This window comes from Apostichopus japonicus, chromosome 4, assembly GCF_037975245.1.
Source record: "Apostichopus japonicus isolate 1M-3 chromosome 4, ASM3797524v1, whole genome shotgun sequence".
Classification (NCBI taxonomy): domain Eukaryota; kingdom Metazoa; phylum Echinodermata; class Holothuroidea; order Aspidochirotida; family Stichopodidae; genus Apostichopus; species Apostichopus japonicus.
Window position 1 is genome coordinate 7,738,128 of NC_092564.1, and position 16,534 is coordinate 7,754,661.

The 16,534-nt window shown below is 34.9% G+C and overlaps 2 protein-coding genes and 1 long non-coding RNA gene across 12 annotated transcripts in view; 1 reads left to right on the plus strand and 2 right to left on the minus strand.

Annotated features, from left to right (window-relative positions):
• LOC139966326 (divergent protein kinase domain 2A-like) overlaps positions 1–6,121 on the plus strand; it is a 50,743-nt gene extending 44,622 nt beyond the window's left edge. For both annotated transcript variants that reach the window (XM_071969212.1, XM_071969213.1), the window contains 2 exons: positions 1,683–1,922; positions 3,046–6,121. In XM_071969212.1, coding sequence (XP_071825313.1) covers positions 1,683–1,922; positions 3,046–3,251 — 446 coding nt within the window. In that variant the 3' untranslated portion in view covers positions 3,252–6,121. The remainder of the gene's footprint in view (positions 1–1,682; positions 1,923–3,045) is intronic.
• LOC139966330 (uncharacterized) overlaps positions 1–7,530 on the minus strand; it is a 77,494-nt gene extending 69,964 nt beyond the window's left edge. For 6 of the 8 annotated variants that reach the window (XR_011792554.1, XR_011792553.1, XR_011792551.1 and 3 more), the window contains exons 1-3: positions 6,177–6,357; positions 3,029–3,144; positions 1,977–2,066 (exon numbers count right to left, since the gene is read on the minus strand). This is a non-coding gene — a long non-coding RNA (uncharacterized lncRNA). The other 2 variants (XR_011792555.1, XR_011792550.1) reach the window with 2 other exon arrangements.
• A 509-nt stretch (positions 7,531–8,039) lies between these two features.
• Positions 8,040–16,534, minus strand: part of LOC139966325 (uncharacterized) — a 32,297-nt gene continuing 23,802 nt past the window's right edge. For both annotated transcript variants that reach the window (XM_071969210.1, XM_071969211.1), the window contains exons 27-35: positions 15,961–16,038; positions 14,704–14,880; positions 14,106–14,246; positions 12,817–12,906; positions 12,316–12,371; positions 11,869–11,957; positions 10,986–11,121; positions 10,425–10,540; positions 8,040–9,625 (exon numbers count right to left, since the gene is read on the minus strand). In XM_071969210.1, coding sequence (XP_071825311.1) covers positions 9,462–9,625; positions 10,425–10,540; positions 10,986–11,121; positions 11,869–11,957; positions 12,316–12,371; positions 12,817–12,906; positions 14,106–14,246; positions 14,704–14,880; positions 15,961–16,038 — 1,047 coding nt within the window. In that variant the 3' untranslated portion in view covers positions 8,040–9,461. The remainder of the gene's footprint in view (positions 9,626–10,424; positions 10,541–10,985; positions 11,122–11,868; positions 11,958–12,315; positions 12,372–12,816; positions 12,907–14,105; positions 14,247–14,703; positions 14,881–15,960; positions 16,039–16,534) is intronic.

Sequence of the window (16,534 nt, forward strand, 5' to 3'; positions counted from 1 at the left end):
TGAGTCCGTCAGGGGGGGCATCCGCCCCCTCTGACTGTATGGACGCTCCGCCACTGACAACCAGGCACTTCTGCCTGTCGTTACATGTCCCTAGCAGGCAGTAGCATTGAGGTGTTATATCTTAAACTGAATGTTTTACTTGTACTCTGGTCTAAGGATGGTTGGGGGAGGGGCTTAATATCCACTCCTTTTATGAATGTAGTTTATACTTTTACCCCTTATGATTACGTAAGCATGTAAACAGCCTAGTATATGTTAATTGTATTACTATTTCCTAGAGAAACTTCACAACAGTGGTAATGAAATTAACCCACAACAGGAGCTGCCTTACAGTCATAAATAACTTTTTATTCTATTTGAATCTACTTCTCACAATATAATCGTCACAGTGTCTCATGACATAAGCTTTATGGCTGTAAAATGTTTAGTCCCCAAACCAAAAATCTGGGGTCATGAAAATTTACCATACCAAAAGAGCTTTACCATTTTATTTGATGACAGTCATATTCTATGATAAATTTGAATAAGCTTCCTATACTGCATGTATACCAGGACAACTGATGGCAATAAATGTTTGTGATTATATCTAAGAAAATCAAAGACCACTGTCTCCTAGGTGTCAGAAAGAACAATAAATTCAAAGCAAATTTCACAATATATATGGTATGACATTTTTCTGACAAAGAGCCTCATATTTCTTTCCATTTTCCACTTTAGATTGTTTGATCTATACTCACACCAATTTAAATATATTTGTTTGGTGGAGATATTGCCAAAACACATCAATCATTGTCAATTCCCAACACTTTTGCTTGCAGTACCATAGGAGAAATGTCAAGTGCTTGTCCCGGACCTTGAGTTAATTTACTTCCAACTGTGAACCTGTACCACATCGTTGTAGTCCGTCCAAGAATAGTCACAGAAACAGCTTGAAATAAATCCCTCTCCTCATTGGCTATAAACACTTGAGATCAACATTGACCTATAAGTACCATCACATGATCCACATGCTTCACTGTTGACATTGGGTTTGTACTTGTAACCATATAGTTTAAGACCCAGACACTTTCCTATGCGGCCTATTGCATGATGCACCTGCTTCCTGTAGAACCAAGATATTGCTGGTTGCAATTCATATACTAAATCTACAAAATCATGAGCCAACTCCCAATCCCATCCACTGCCCTTACCCCACCCACACAAATTCCCCCCCCCTCGCTCCTCCCCACAAAATGTGGATGGTGTTTTATAATTGTTAATGCGGAAAAGTAGAAAACGAAAGAAAAAAATACATGGCGTAGATTCAGTCAACATATTGCACTCTACCAACCAAATTAAATACGCACACTTCACAGAATACATTTCCATTTCAACATCTATGAATCATTGGTTCCAATTGGCTTGACAGGGGATGTAGGAATGAATGATTTCAACTCCCTTGCCCCATTAACTGTCTGTCCCTTTACCCTTTATTTATGTGCCCAGCAAACCATGACGACCATGATCAAAGAAATATCTGTGTTTACCCTACATTCACAGAACAGTAGAGAACATCTCCAGTGATTGTAACAACTGGCATGGGAGATAATTACAGCTTCCCCGTGCAAACAAACAGCTCTTGATGGAATGTCTATTATTAATTTTAATTCTGTTCTATTTATTTTTTCCCTCCCTGTGTATAGATGTTCTGAAGACAGAGGTCAACCCTGACCATTTCTTTGTCAGGCCTCCATGCAATAAAATCTGTCTAATAACATTCCTGAACCAACTGATATTGACCAATCATACAGAGTGCAGTCTTTCAACGAATCCTCAGCAGTTCATGTACATGATGGCCAGTCATATGCTTCTATCTGATCTGTACACGACTAGATCTGTCCGTCTGTTCTCAGAGACAGAACTAATTGATGAAGATCACCCCGGTAAGAAAATAAAACAAGTTGTTGAAAAAACAAAAGAATTATTAGAAAACTTACATATAGATTTTTTTCCAGGCATGTCTAGAGCCAGATCAGGTCCAGGGAAAAATGTCGCAGCAGGGCCCGAATTTTGATGCCTTCATTTTCCTTTTAAGTATATTATAAAGATTAGAACATTTAATAATAATAATAATACACCCTTCTTACATACTACAATATTTTTTGCAGTCCTGAGGAAATCACAACCCTTCAATAACACATTTTCCTTTCAAATCTATGCAAACAAATAAACAAAGAGCAAAAGGGATCACTTTGTGTGACAATTTCGATGGTAAAATATTAGAGGATATTTTTCAAACATTGATACAGGATATTTTTCTTGAGCAACTAAATCATCTCAGGTGTGTCAATTTCCTGAGTTCTATGTTTATTTATTGCATTTAATCTATAAATGAAGAGTAAATACCATCATATTGACCAGAAAATATAGCAATTACACCTAAAGTTTGTCGCTATTTACTTCCTTATTATGATCATTGATAAGATGTTGACAGGAAGTTGACAGTAAAAAATACGAATTGGTTCTTAATTATTTGTGCAAAGGTCCCAATATGTCTCATAACTAAGCTCAGTAAGACTTAATAGCTAAATATGATTAGTTTCTCTTAGTTAACAAAAATAGATGAAAATGATGAATTTTTAAACCCCAGGAAAAGGATCTGGCAAACTCATTAATTTCACTGTGTCAATGTAGCTACCACAAATAATTCTTGTAACCTTCCCCCTGTGTCAATATGAAAGATATTAAAAATGATACATGAGCCATAAAACATATGAACTAAATAGCAGACAAACATTTACCTCACTTTCTTGAATAACACTTTCTATTATTAATTCTTCCTTATTGAAACTGATGGATGGTAGACAGATTGTGTAGCTAGTTAAAATCATGCTGGAAAGATGTTAAGAATTAAATAATTGACAACTTTTATCGCTAATTATGTCCCAATTTTTTTTTTTTTTTTTTTAGGGGGGGGTATAAACTATTTGGGGTTAATACCAATACACTTGTAAATTTTTATTGAATTTATTATGATTCTTTTATGCACCTTGTTTCTTTCTTCAGGTGGATTACTCTACAACATCCCAGACAACATGGACGGCAAGTTGTCCCAGCTTCTCTATGAGTGCATGATCGAAACGCAAGGAGGATCCCGAGAAAATGCTATCAAGACAATCAAGAGATTACTTCATATTATTAAAAAAGGGTTTGATTTTAAAAGGAAAATAGCTGAAAATAAGAAACGAATATCAGTGGCACAACCAGGATGATATTAGGCCTACATTTTAAAACTAGAGATTATTAAATTAGCACTGAAATTAAAATTAGTCATTCCACATTGGATTTTAAAATAGATGTCACTAGTAGCCCTGTAATGGTTTAAGCATATAAATCTATTGTGTTCAACACATCCCTTGAATTTGTAAACAGTAAAAAGTGTTTGCCAAAACTTGATTGAAGTAAGTGGTGCACAAATTTGAAATAACAATGTCTGCCAAAGAGATGCAAAAACAGAAGGCCAAAATTTGCATGTTTTGAAGATATTGATAATTTTGCGTCCGGTTGTACTATTCGCTGAATAGTTTGTGGGGAAAACATCCCCTCACATTAGTTTTTGTTGTACAACACTTTGTAAAGTGTTCTTGAAAGACCTATACTTGTACCCCGTAACTCTCAGGGTACAAGCTCCTAAACTAGTTGTGTCCTAAAGTTTATTTGTCAACTAACTTCACAGACGTGACATGTTACGACTTCTTCAATCTTTACCAACGTTAACGCTGCACCTTAATTACTTCCACTGCATTCCAGTTAATATTCACCATCTGAAAATTCAATTTCTAAAAATGTTCTCTGTCAGATGATTCAAGTTAAAAAAATCCCCATAAAGTGAAATTATTAAACTGAAAATAAATAACAATTTATCTTTAACAATTTTTATTAATTTTTTCGTTGCAAAAATGAAGTATTTGTCTAATGCACTTAGGTTCTAAGCTAAGTTTGTAACTAATAGAACAGTAAAAAACAAAAGTGCTTTCCTTCACAAAGGCATTACGGTATGTTGGAGATGTTTTGTCTAATTTTCATACCCCTCCTGATATCATTTATTAAGTGTTTTCCATTTCATGCAAGTAATTAAAATACCAAAACATCTACACCTATCTCAAAAAATAGTGTTATGCTGCCCTTGAAAATATCATTACATGTTTTCCAAATTTTAAGTTAAAATGAGAAAACAATTTTCACAAACACATGTATGCAAATAAATAAGAACATTTTACAAGTTGTAGGCAACGCAGATGATGATTCAACAGCATAGCAACCAATCTAACTTTTAAAAAGTTTATTTGCTTGAATATATTAATGTTGAAGTAAAAGATATGAGAGTGACTGCTTTTCATTTATATATGTTACAAACTGATTCAGGGACCTTCAAAAGGTTACTGTCATTTTGCATTATACGGTACTTAGTCATTTCTGATATCAACCTATTTACACAAGGTAGTGTGACTATCGTGTAACAGGACTTAGGCATTTATTTATGCCTGAAGTGTAGCGGTGTATGTAAATATTTGTGAGATGGATTGGAATAATTTTAGCTGCTGTTGTATATTTGTTTCCCAGCAGATCTTTAGGAAACTCTTTCAATTGATCATTTTGTGCAATATCTTTTGGCCTTACTATTCTTATTTATTTCAAATAAGAATAAACTTTATAGAAAACTTTGCCTTTTATTTTAGGTCTAGCTCAATTTCCATTGTCATGGAGGGTTAATACATGAAATGTCAACTACATTTTAAGGGCATCTTATGGATGGTTTCGTTAATGGTTCATCAGTAAAATTTTCCTAATATATAACAAAGTTGAATTTGGAACATATATCAATAGTGGATTGAACTATTGAACTAAGTACAAAATCATACCTGTGAACCATACAAAAGTAATATAATTGTAGTTATTAAAATGACTCACTAAATTACTTTATTCAAATAAAACATATCATCTAATATTATTGTTTGGGAAAGTGCTTTGAACTTTTTGTTTTTCTCTGTAATAGAGTGTCAGCAAAATTTTGAAATGTAGTTATATGAGATTGTACCATCCCTGATATGCAGGTCCTTATTTGTTTATTCCATGAATGAATTTGTTATGAATTTGGTATGTCTTTGTTGGCTCCACCTTCTTGTGATTTCCTGACATGTTCAATATGTTGATTTGATGTAAAGTTTTACACCTGACCTAAACTTGTGAGGTAAAAGATAGAATTAAATTTTTCTTTGTTATATATTAATAAAAATACATGTATTTCACGCTTACATAATTGATAGGAACCTGTGGTAGCTTTAAATTTAATTTGCACTAAATTCCACAGTTACTGTAGAAAATAAAAAGTACTAACATTGTGATGATTGTCAAGAAATAAAAGATTATTATATCGTTTGTGATAAAGGGTATTTATTCATAAGAATGCTGCTCATACTTGGCATCTAGGCTTAAGTTAGCTTCAATTCTGTTATAAAATAAACCATCTGATTTAGATGAATGCAATACATCAGTGTAGCCCAGATGTTTGAACACCATTACATTTCCAGGGAATAATTTAGTGTTCAAATTATTGGGAGCAGATTTTCAAAGATCTGAATCTTGTCTCTTATAAAATAACCTTGTAATGTTCCTGTTACACAAGCTGCTTATGGTATGTGCTATATAACTTTGGACATGTGCAACAATTCGACCATTTTCTATAGGCATAGCCTTGCTTTAGTTAGGGTATAGGGGCCTAGGCCTAACATTTTGCAATGCACTTAAATTATTCCCTGCATTCACAACAAAGTTTGGTTACTGGCATCAGAAAGTTGGTTTAAATAATGATTTTATTATGAACAAGATGCAACAATTAGCCTAATAGATTGAACCTCCAACCAACCACATAAATATTTTCAAATAACTTGGTAGCCTAACTTCAGTCACTATCGTTAAGTTACTGTAGCCTATCGTCAGGCCTTTGGCTGATTTTCCAAATTTAGTTTAAAATGGCACTAATTGCTTACGTGCTTTGAAAATAGTACCTTTGTTGTTGTCCGTGTATTTTGAAATAACTGAAATTTGATGGTGTAAAATAAACTTTGGAAAGGAAATTGATGTCATCTTAATTCCCATTCAATTTTGATATTCTGTGTCGACTTTATCGAACTAACATGTAAACCTGTAGCGTAGGCCTAGCCCAGGCCTTATGTTACTTGTTAGGCTAGCTGCAACAAACAGTTAGACAAGGTGTTAACTAACGTAGGCCATTGGCCAAGAACTTATATCAGGATTGTGAGATTTAAATACAAGAGACAGAATCAGATCTCAACATAGATCAAGGTTGAGTGTGTCATAGGCTGACCCTAATACAAAATGTTGCACTTTGGGTACTCCAAGCCACTTCATATTTTCGCTAAAATATCCAAGCCGCTAACTTAGGCCCATGTACATGCATAATTGCGTTTGACCGAAGATATTCCTTACCTTCGGAAGTGGTAATATACGGAAGCTTAAAAGTGCCATCAACATAAGAAAACTTTGCCCCAATAAGTCAACATTTTCAGTAACTTGTTTAGATAACAAGATAATATCTTATCAAAAATCAGAAAAATGTTCGATTGCTCAGTTGCATTAACTGTTCGATTGCTCAGTTGCATTAACAGTTGCGATAACAAGATAATATCTTATCAAATATCAGAAAAATGTTTGATTGATGCTCAGTTGCATTAACTGAGCAATCGAAAAAATTTCTACAAAATGTTTAATTGACAACTTAACAGATCTCGTCAGTTCAATATTTTTCTGAAAAATGTTCAATTTTCACTTCATACCAACTGAGTAATTGAAAACAATTGAAAACAATTATCTGCAAAATGTTGAATTGACTGTTGAATTTTCCTGTAGTTGGCACTTTCAAGCTTCCGTAGTAATATCTTCGGCGTGACGCACTTCAAACGCTTACAACACCATGTACCATATAAATTCCCCGTATAACGCCGTCGACTTACAAAACTGAAATATTGTACATTCACAGTACACTGCTAGTTTATGTATCATGACAATATAGAATTTTGACACATACAGAACTACCATTTTATCTCTCCGCCCCACCGCTCCGTCCATAAAGTGTAACTGGAGATTTTACAATGTGTTCCAAAGTCAAATAAAACTGGTTATTTTTACATTTTAGCAACAAAAACTCCATTTAAACCTACATTGTGTAAGATTTTTGCAAGAGAGACACAGAGATCCTAATTCTGTACACACATATACATATGTATACATACACACACATACATAAATAGTTATATATATATATAGTTATATGTTTATATACATACACACATATATATAAATAGTTATAAATATATAGTTATATATATATATATATAGTTATATTTATATATAGTTATATATATATGTGTAGTTATAGAACTTCGAACCTCTGGACATACAATCAGCGTCCATAGCCTAGTGGTTAGGGTGTCCGCATATAAAGCGGGAGGCCCGGGTTCGAATACCTGTGGAGGCTGGAAGTTTTTTCACTGTTCTTGATTTTCTAACTCATTACGATTTTCATTTATATATATATATATATATATATATATATATATATATGCTGTACAATCATAACACTTGGGTAATACGCCCACAATAACAGTTATACAAAGCCAATTTGTACGCATTCACACACCAGTGCATAACTGTGGTCGAGTGGTACGGAATTCGGTCTGTGACACAAGATTTGGGGGTTTGATTTCTACCTTCGCCTGAGGATTCCCAAATGGACGAAACCGGTCGTGAAGTTGAATTTTTCTGGTGTGTTGTTCTTAATTTATTTACTATATATATATATAGTTATAGAGATAGTTATAGTTATAGATACATACACACATGTGCATGTATGTAACTGTGGATGACATCAAACAGGAAAGGAGGGCAGGAGGTATGGAGGGCAGGACCTACATCACTACATCATCACATGATGACAAAAGACAAACAGTATAAATAACAAATTGCAGAAGATTATGCCGTAAGCTTGATAGACTATGTATTTAAACAGCAGGCTTTGTGCAATGTCTGTGAATGATGTATACAATAAAAATAGACAACATTTGCGTAACATTCCCCTGCATATTAAAATATTAGCAAGGGATTCCTCTAAATGGTCCGAGGAAGTTAAAACTGCAAAATATCAGCATAAAGGTGATAAGAAAGCTTGCATACACTGTGACTTATATTCTGGATATGCATCAGGCCCGTAGCCAGAACAGGGCTAAGCAGGCCTCCCCCCTCCCCCATGCACGTTACTGGGCACCACAATCATGTATACCAAAATTAAATAAGTTACAGGACACTGGTACTGTGCCCCTCCTTAAATTAGTGGTACCCCTCTTTAAATAGTTGGTGTCACCTCCCAACCCAGAATTCCTGGCTACTGTTTGCACATAGTCATTCAAAATAGAAATGACATCAGCATTAGCATTAGCAAAAACCCTGGTACACCAGATCAAACTAGGAATCAAAGCAACATTTTGGTATGCATCTCTGATTTACTCTCCTTCACTAGAGCGTTTCAAGCTCACACTTGTTCAAAAAATTCTATGAGGCCTACCGTTAGTCATTAAATACAAACATGAAAAAATGCAACCAATCATATGAATGGCTTTCAAAATGTGTCAAAACAAGTTTGGTGGTTCCTTACATAATGAAAAAATTGCATCTCTTTAAACAAGAAACATATCCAAGTAAAGCGTACCGTATCAAATATGACAGATCACGAACAAAATTGCACATGAGAGTCTGTTATTTGCCGTCCCTCCACATCCGACACTCTCTCCCTTCCCCACTGAGTTTCCATTGTAACAATGACATACAAGAAACATATGGCACAGTGAGCAAGTTTACCTGAATGGAAACATCTTAATTGGTAGACTTACGAGTGTGTCAAGAAGGAAGTGGATTTTCCAATACATGCTTGAAAATGAAAAAATAAATAAATAGGTCATGTTGTCTAATGGAATGTTCTCTTTCATAAGGAAATTACTTTTGTCGGTTTGAAAACTTTGCAACCCACCCTCTCTACTCTTTCTCTCATATTCCCCATCCCCTAGGTTTTCCTCCCTCCCCATGCCCTCATTTTGCCCTCTCCCCCCATTCCCTCAATTTTCAAAAGTAAAATCCTACTGACATCAATCAATTCACTTACCTATGTCTATGAGAGAATGCTTTACTAGAACATTCTTACAAAAAATAAGTGTTAATTGATAAAATTATTTGTTTGTTTTATTTTCAATCAGGTTAAAAAGACCAGGGCTCCTGGTCTCTCCGTGGAAAACATTTCATCATCAGATGACTAGACAAAACAAAAAACCTTACTTAAATTGTTCAATTTTGTGAGACTATGAGGCTCAAACGAGTCTGTCTTTATCCGACAGGCACTGAGATCCTTTCCTCTATTGTGTGGTACAATTCTCTTGATCTTGTAAGTTCTCTATTTCGGCATCCAGCCAAGCAGCACTCTCTAGTGATGGTTGGTCCTTTCTTACAGGCTTTTCAGATACATTCGCATTCCTTACCCGTTTGGCTGGTGACTGGTGTACGGCAGGACTATTGTTATCTGCATAATGTAAGAAAAAGATACTGGAGTCATCCCTAAATATAAAACCTCTAGTGTCGATTCCTTTAAGATCCCAAGCCTCGCAATACTGACTATCTACTGGCTAAATGGCAGTGGATTTTACTGTTTGCTGGTAGATAAAACACAACTAGACCATTTTGCTGCAAGTGCAAATTAATTTGGCTTTTGTATCAACTTCAAGGAAAAATGCATGTGGGAATTTGGTTTAACCATTAGATATTTTATGCACTGAGATATTTTAGTAAGTGGTTACAATCCTGAGATTCAAGGCCAGAGAAATAAACACACCTTGACTACAGAAAAGGTTCTGTATCCTGTACCAATGCTACAAACTTCTTCATTTTTTATCTTGCCCAAACTTTTGGAATCACCTTTCCAATTAGCCCCTGCCGCTTGATGACAATAACGACTTCTTCCCAGATTGTTATGCAAAGCAGTTTAATATGCATCAAGGTATATTTGCTACAACAGTCTTGCAGACCTCAGCTAATTATTCATATTTTATTTTGGAAACATGACAGACCTTCTTGAGCTATTAAAACATCATCTGTTGTGATATGATCCCAAACTGAACAACACCCATTGTGATAGTGTATTTTTGGAAAATGTTATCTTAAAAAGACTTCCCTCTTTGTCGTAATTAAAACACAATTTTTGTTATTTTTATGGAAATGCGAAAAAGGCCACACCACATTCAACGAATGAAAGAAATGTAAAGAAACAAAGTAACATACAAATTGGATTGTGTTTACTTCATCAAACTTGTGATATGACTGACCTTTAAGGGGTTTTGAGGTAGTAGGGGGGGCATCTAGCTTTCTCTTGCCGTGGATGAACTTGCTATATTCTCCCTTCCAGTATTCCTTCTTCTCCTTCATCTCTTCATATTTAGACCTTTGGGTGAGGAAATGATAGCTTCAGTTAGAAATTCACAAACTGCCATTTACATGCATTGGTGAGTGAAAGAGGAGTGGGAGGGTGGGTTATCATGTAGGTATCTCATTGCCTTATGGTACTCTGAATATTAAGATATGTATTAGCTATGATTAGTCGGTTCCTTAAAGCATTGTTTGTCGCCTACTATTATCATAATTATGCTATGAATTCTGAACGGCAATTCTCATAGATTGGGTCGATGTAAGTAGTCTTGGAGGTGAATGGTGGTGGGAGGGGGAGGAGTGAGGGAGGGGGTAAACTAAGGTGGAAGGAGTGAGAGTGGAGAACAAACCTACGTTCATAGGCAAGATAACATACTAATGTCCGAGTATCAAAACAGATAAATATGTGCTACTTTTTAACAGTTTTCTTACATCAATTAAAACTAGTTTCTGATCCTTACCGTTCTGTTTTGTAAAGTTCCGAGACTTTCTTGAGTTTTTTCTCCACTACGATGTTTTCCTTTTCTAGATGATAGTTATGGGATTTGAGATGAAGCACAGCCACTGATGCTATGACTCCGGAACCACAGCTATTGACTGTCAGGAAAGCATACATTTATAAAAGAAGTTATCAAAACCATACCACTGATTGAAAGTGGATGCTCTGAAAACAGAGAAATATCTTAACGTTAAGCCAATGCAACACTGTTGGACACTAGTCAATTTGACCGCTGTTATGTGGAAAATTGTCGACAGTTGGCAGTATGAGAGTGACTGATCAAGATTCTTTCCCATTTGTTTTTAAGTCTTGTCAGTTTTAGTAAGGAAACTCAAACATGCAGAGTTTTCCCACTTGCATTCAGCAGTGTTCAGCGGGTCATGGCTAAAATTGCCCAGTTGCAAACAAATTTAACCGATCATAAAGAAATAATTTTGCATGTCACCTACACTAGCCCTGCTTGTTTACAGAAAATGGCCATTTTTTTGTGCTCATAAGTTGGTCAGTTTGCAGCTTTTTTTTGTAAAACTTGGAAACTGGTTCTTGAAGACTATCCTAATCTAGATCTGGACAGTTGAGTCGGGTCAGGTTCAGTCTAGCAGTGTGCTTGCATGACTTAACAGAGGGCGGTATACTGCCAAACAAAGTTTCTTGAAGGATATGATTCTCGTTATCTCTTGAACACGACATTTTTTCTCTTCAAAAAATATTCATAAGATGTTACATAACGAAAAGGCTTAGTGTTTATCCTCAGAATATTTCTTCCAGAGAAAATTGGAATGGATTTTCGTTAGCCTCTCCACAAATTTACTAAGAGAGAACTCAACATAACGATCCTGACTCACCCGATGGTCCTGACATATCGTTCATCATTTCGTTGTACTGTTGTAGCTGACGTTTGTGGGATTTCCGTTCAGCTCCTAACTCGTCAACCCTAAAGGAAGAGGAACAAGAGAACAAAACTAATTATGTTGCTAATAAAACGCTGGACCTCACAAAGAGTTCCGACGCTATATAGTATCAAGCCTAGAATTTCAACAAGTTTAGGCACTTGCTTGATAATGCCAGTACAATCAAACTTTTATTTATAATAATTATATATTATATTTAATATAGAATTCGCACTTGCATATCCTTGAATTTATACAAAAGCATATAAATAATATTGCGCCGACATAATTTTTTTTTTTTCTACAGACAAATGGTGAAATCCACTGGTATTTAGACAGTAAATAGCCCACAATTCAGTAAATAGCCCACATTTCAAATTAAATTGTGACTATCGTTCTTACAGTGTCACAAGGTCTTCTTTCTTTAAGGTCTTTGGATCAGGAATATCAGTCACGGTCTGGAGGGAAAATGAACAAAAAATAGTCACAAATTTAATACCTTGATTACAAATAATTATATAAAGTTGATAAAACGATGATACTTTTGACATTTTTTAATCAAGAAACTTACACTATTAGTGGTTGTAATATCAGTTAGACTGTTCCATACACAATGTTCATATCTCTGTGCTGAGTCCCAAGGTAACATGACGTAACATTCAAAACATGGCTCTATTTGTCAGTCGTTCTAGCAACAAGTTCAAAGGTAATTTGTGCCCGACATATATGCATCTTCCATCTCTGAAACTTCTTATGTGTAGAAATGTACATTAAGAAAGCTGAATTTTTCTTGAAATTTCTCAAATTTCAGGTACAGTATACCCACACTCCCCCCCCCCCCCAACCAACCCACCTTATTCCCAAACTCAAGATACATCTTGAGGAAAGAATGATGCAACTTACATCAAAGGATGCCGATCCTTCCATGGTTTCACTACAGATGCTACCCTGTGATGATGGTACACGACTCTTCTCCAATGTCGTTAGTTTAGACTGTGAGTGTAAAAAAAAACCCAAGATGTACCACATTATGGTCAGTAACAGACATTTACAAAACTCGGGCAGTAAAGGAGTTAGCATAGCAACTTCCACTGAGGTGTGAGGAAATGGATAAAAGAGAGAATGCAAACGATTCTTAACTATTAATCTTTTAACTATGTTGAGCTTCCTACTTGTGAGCTGTTATAGGGCTTTTAGAGTACATCTAGGAGTAAGAGCAATGCATGCAAATGGACAGATACAATTTTGGACAGTCACAAATCAGATACAACTTTTGGGAAATCGCAATCAATATTGATAATTAAGTCTGGTTATAGTTTTAACATGTGTAAACATGCAGGTCATTCCATACGGGACCCCAGTGTCACAATCTGCTGGGTCGTCTTACCTCAACAAAGGGGCAGTTTTTGGAAAGCCATTTAAGTAACTAAAACAAAAGTATACATGTTTACCCATTCAAACTCAACTATTCAGCTTAAACTCATTTCAGTGGTGTACAACATGTGAAATCTGTCATTTCTGTTCATAAATATGCAGATATGAACTTATATCAAACAAATAGTTTCTGTTTCCATGTTCTCCCTTGATTTGTACAAGATTGATACAGACAGTTCAAACAAAGAGCTTAGCTTCTACAAAACTGTATCAATAGTGTTAACTTTCTACTTAATTGAAGTCTCTTGCCAAAGAATCCTGTAGGGCAGGCAGTGTTTGATCTTCTCTATTCAACTATTCTCACATGTAAGGTACTTTAACAAGCTCCATCAATAAGATGGGTTATTATTATTTTTTTTAATTTATTTATTTCAACTTTATTTTAAGAGGGTAGCTCGTTTAGCAATAGCTAATCTTCCACGAGGCCCTCTGATAAGACATATAATAATATAAAAAGTATGAAAGTTTACATTAATAATGCTTAATAAAATAGTTTAAAAAAAATATATATATTTTTTTTAAAAAGACATATAATAAAAAATAGTTTTTAAAAGACATATCATAATATAAAAAGTATGAAAATTTACGAAGTCATAAATACATTAATAATGCTTAATAAAATAGTTTTTAAAAAAATATTTAAAAACGTGTACAGAGTAAAGAAAATTAAGAAATTTGGTAAAAATAAAAGTAACCAGTTAAAATTATGGGGGATTCTCCCCCCCCCCCCCCAATCCTGATTAGCACATCACACTCACCTGTAATTCCTTGTTGATTCTCTTGGTTTCTGAATGAAGTCGCTTCTCCTCTATAAGACTTTGATTCAGTCTTTTAAGAGCGGCTGAATCATCCTTCTCTTCTGGTCTTGTGGTTGATTTCATCAATTTGGAAGAGGCTCTCTACAGGACAATGGAGAAAAAGGGGAAAAAAAAGTACTGTTGTTTAAAAAATTCGAAATCTGCAACTACTGGTCGAGTCACTGAGATGATCTGATATGAGAATACAGTCCTTGCTTAAACTGTTGTGCAAACTGAGCTAAACAATGTCAAGAAAACAAACAAACTCAAGTAACTAATGAACGAACTATGAACTATGAACTCAACTATGAACTATGAACTCAACTATGAACTCAACTATGAACTAATGAACTCAAAACAAACTCAAGTAACTAATGAAAACATGATTTTAGGAAAGCATTTCAATCCTCTCACCACCCATTCCCCCTTCCTTTTCCCCCACCCCCTTCCTTCCACTCCTCTCAAACATCTCCTTACATAGATGCTCTTCTTTCACCTTAGTCAATGCTTTAATGTTACATCCTCACATAATTTCAAAGCATTCTTAGTTTAGGTTTACCTCATCTTCCAACTTTGCCAGCAGTGATTCGTTCTTCAGTTTTTCTTCCTTCAATAGTTTTCCAGCAATTTCTTGTTCCCTGACAGCAACCTTGTACTTTTTATTAGCAGTTTTACTAATGTCCATCAGCCTTTTTACCTTTGATAAAGCTTGTTCTTCAAAGCACTTCAATTTTTCCTGAAAAATGAAATGAAAATAAATTATAACAGAAACAATTCTGCTGGTAACAGACATCTGTATCTGGTTTAAGGCAACATTTTGTGCTTGATCAACAATTTGACCTAACGTTCTGTCAGTCAGACTATATCTCAAAATAACATTGCAATTGATCGAATTAGGACACCATCTTAGATTTGTTTTCAAAAACAAAAGTTAACAAGTGAGTTATTAACAAATTTAATTCATATCTCAACATTCCTTTGTACAAACACTTTGTCATATCGCTATTCTAAACTTTTTCGACAGTTACATTTTTGTAAATGAAAGTTGACTAGTCACAATGACCTACATGGAGTCAGGACACAGATTTCAAGTCTCAAAATGGCATCAAAATATTGATCAAATATTCAACGCCAAAACCTTTTTCCTTGCTCAATTTCTGCTTTCTATTCACCAACATTAATGCAACAAAAACTATAATTTTGATACTATACACTTAACAAACACTGTTTCCATGGCAACATAATTTCCCTAAACTCAACTGACATTGACTAAAATTGACTAAAAGTAGATAATTCCAAAAGTTCTTAATGGCTCCTACAATTAAAAGGAATCCAGACCTTGTCGTAGTCTGTAGAATTTAAAAGATTTTGATTTCTCTGTCAGGCACCTCCAACAAATTTAGGGGCAAGTAAGCACATAAATACACAAAGAGGTAAATTGCAGTTAATTTTGTACTATGGCAACATTGTGGCTTCTATTTTCATTAATGCTCATCAGTGCTGACCCAAACTTTTAGCTAGCTTAAACTGCTAACAATATTCGTAAGTATTATTCCCAAGGTCTTGACCCTTCATATTATACCCAGGTATCGGGAAGTGTAAAACATAGAAATAACTGATTCAGTACAAGGAAAATGCTTTGAAGCTTGATAGAAATTGGTTTTTGAAAGTAGAAGCATGTGTGACCATTTTGTCTTTACTATCTAACAAGTTTGGAGCTCAGCTAACACTGAATGAACACCTTTGCATGTATGGGTATGGACTTACTTCAAGTATAAAAAATTTGTTTTAATCATCAATTTGTATTTCATCTTACCTCCAATTTAATATTTCTATCAGATAATTCCTGTTTCTCTTCCTGAAGTGATTTCACCTGCACACCATCCACCCGGTTCTGAAAATAAAACAGACATTTTACATAAATAAACGGAAGAAGAACAAACCTTCGTACCATTCCATCATCATATTTTGTCAAAAAGATCAAGATTGGTGAGAAGAGATCCCCTTCTTCCAAATATAATATGCACAGAAAGAAAATCTTTCAAGACTCTCTCTCCGGTATTCTCTGCATCTTTTAATTTACCAGCTACAGCATCTGTCTAAAATCATGCTCACCTTCATAGCTAAAGTTTCCTCCTGAAATTCCTCCTCTACAACTTTATTGGTTTCATCCAATGAAGCTTGTATGTCATGACTAATTACACAGTATGCAAGGTGGAGTCCAGGGATAGGGTGTGGAAACGAGATGGGGGGAGGGGGATGGGGCTTCGGTTTTAATAGTGATCACCATCAACTCGAGTTGTCTATACCTCATTTACTAGAGCACTTGACTTGTTAACTTGCAGTCACTGGTTTCAGATACCATTTTAAGCCCATAATATAAAAATAAT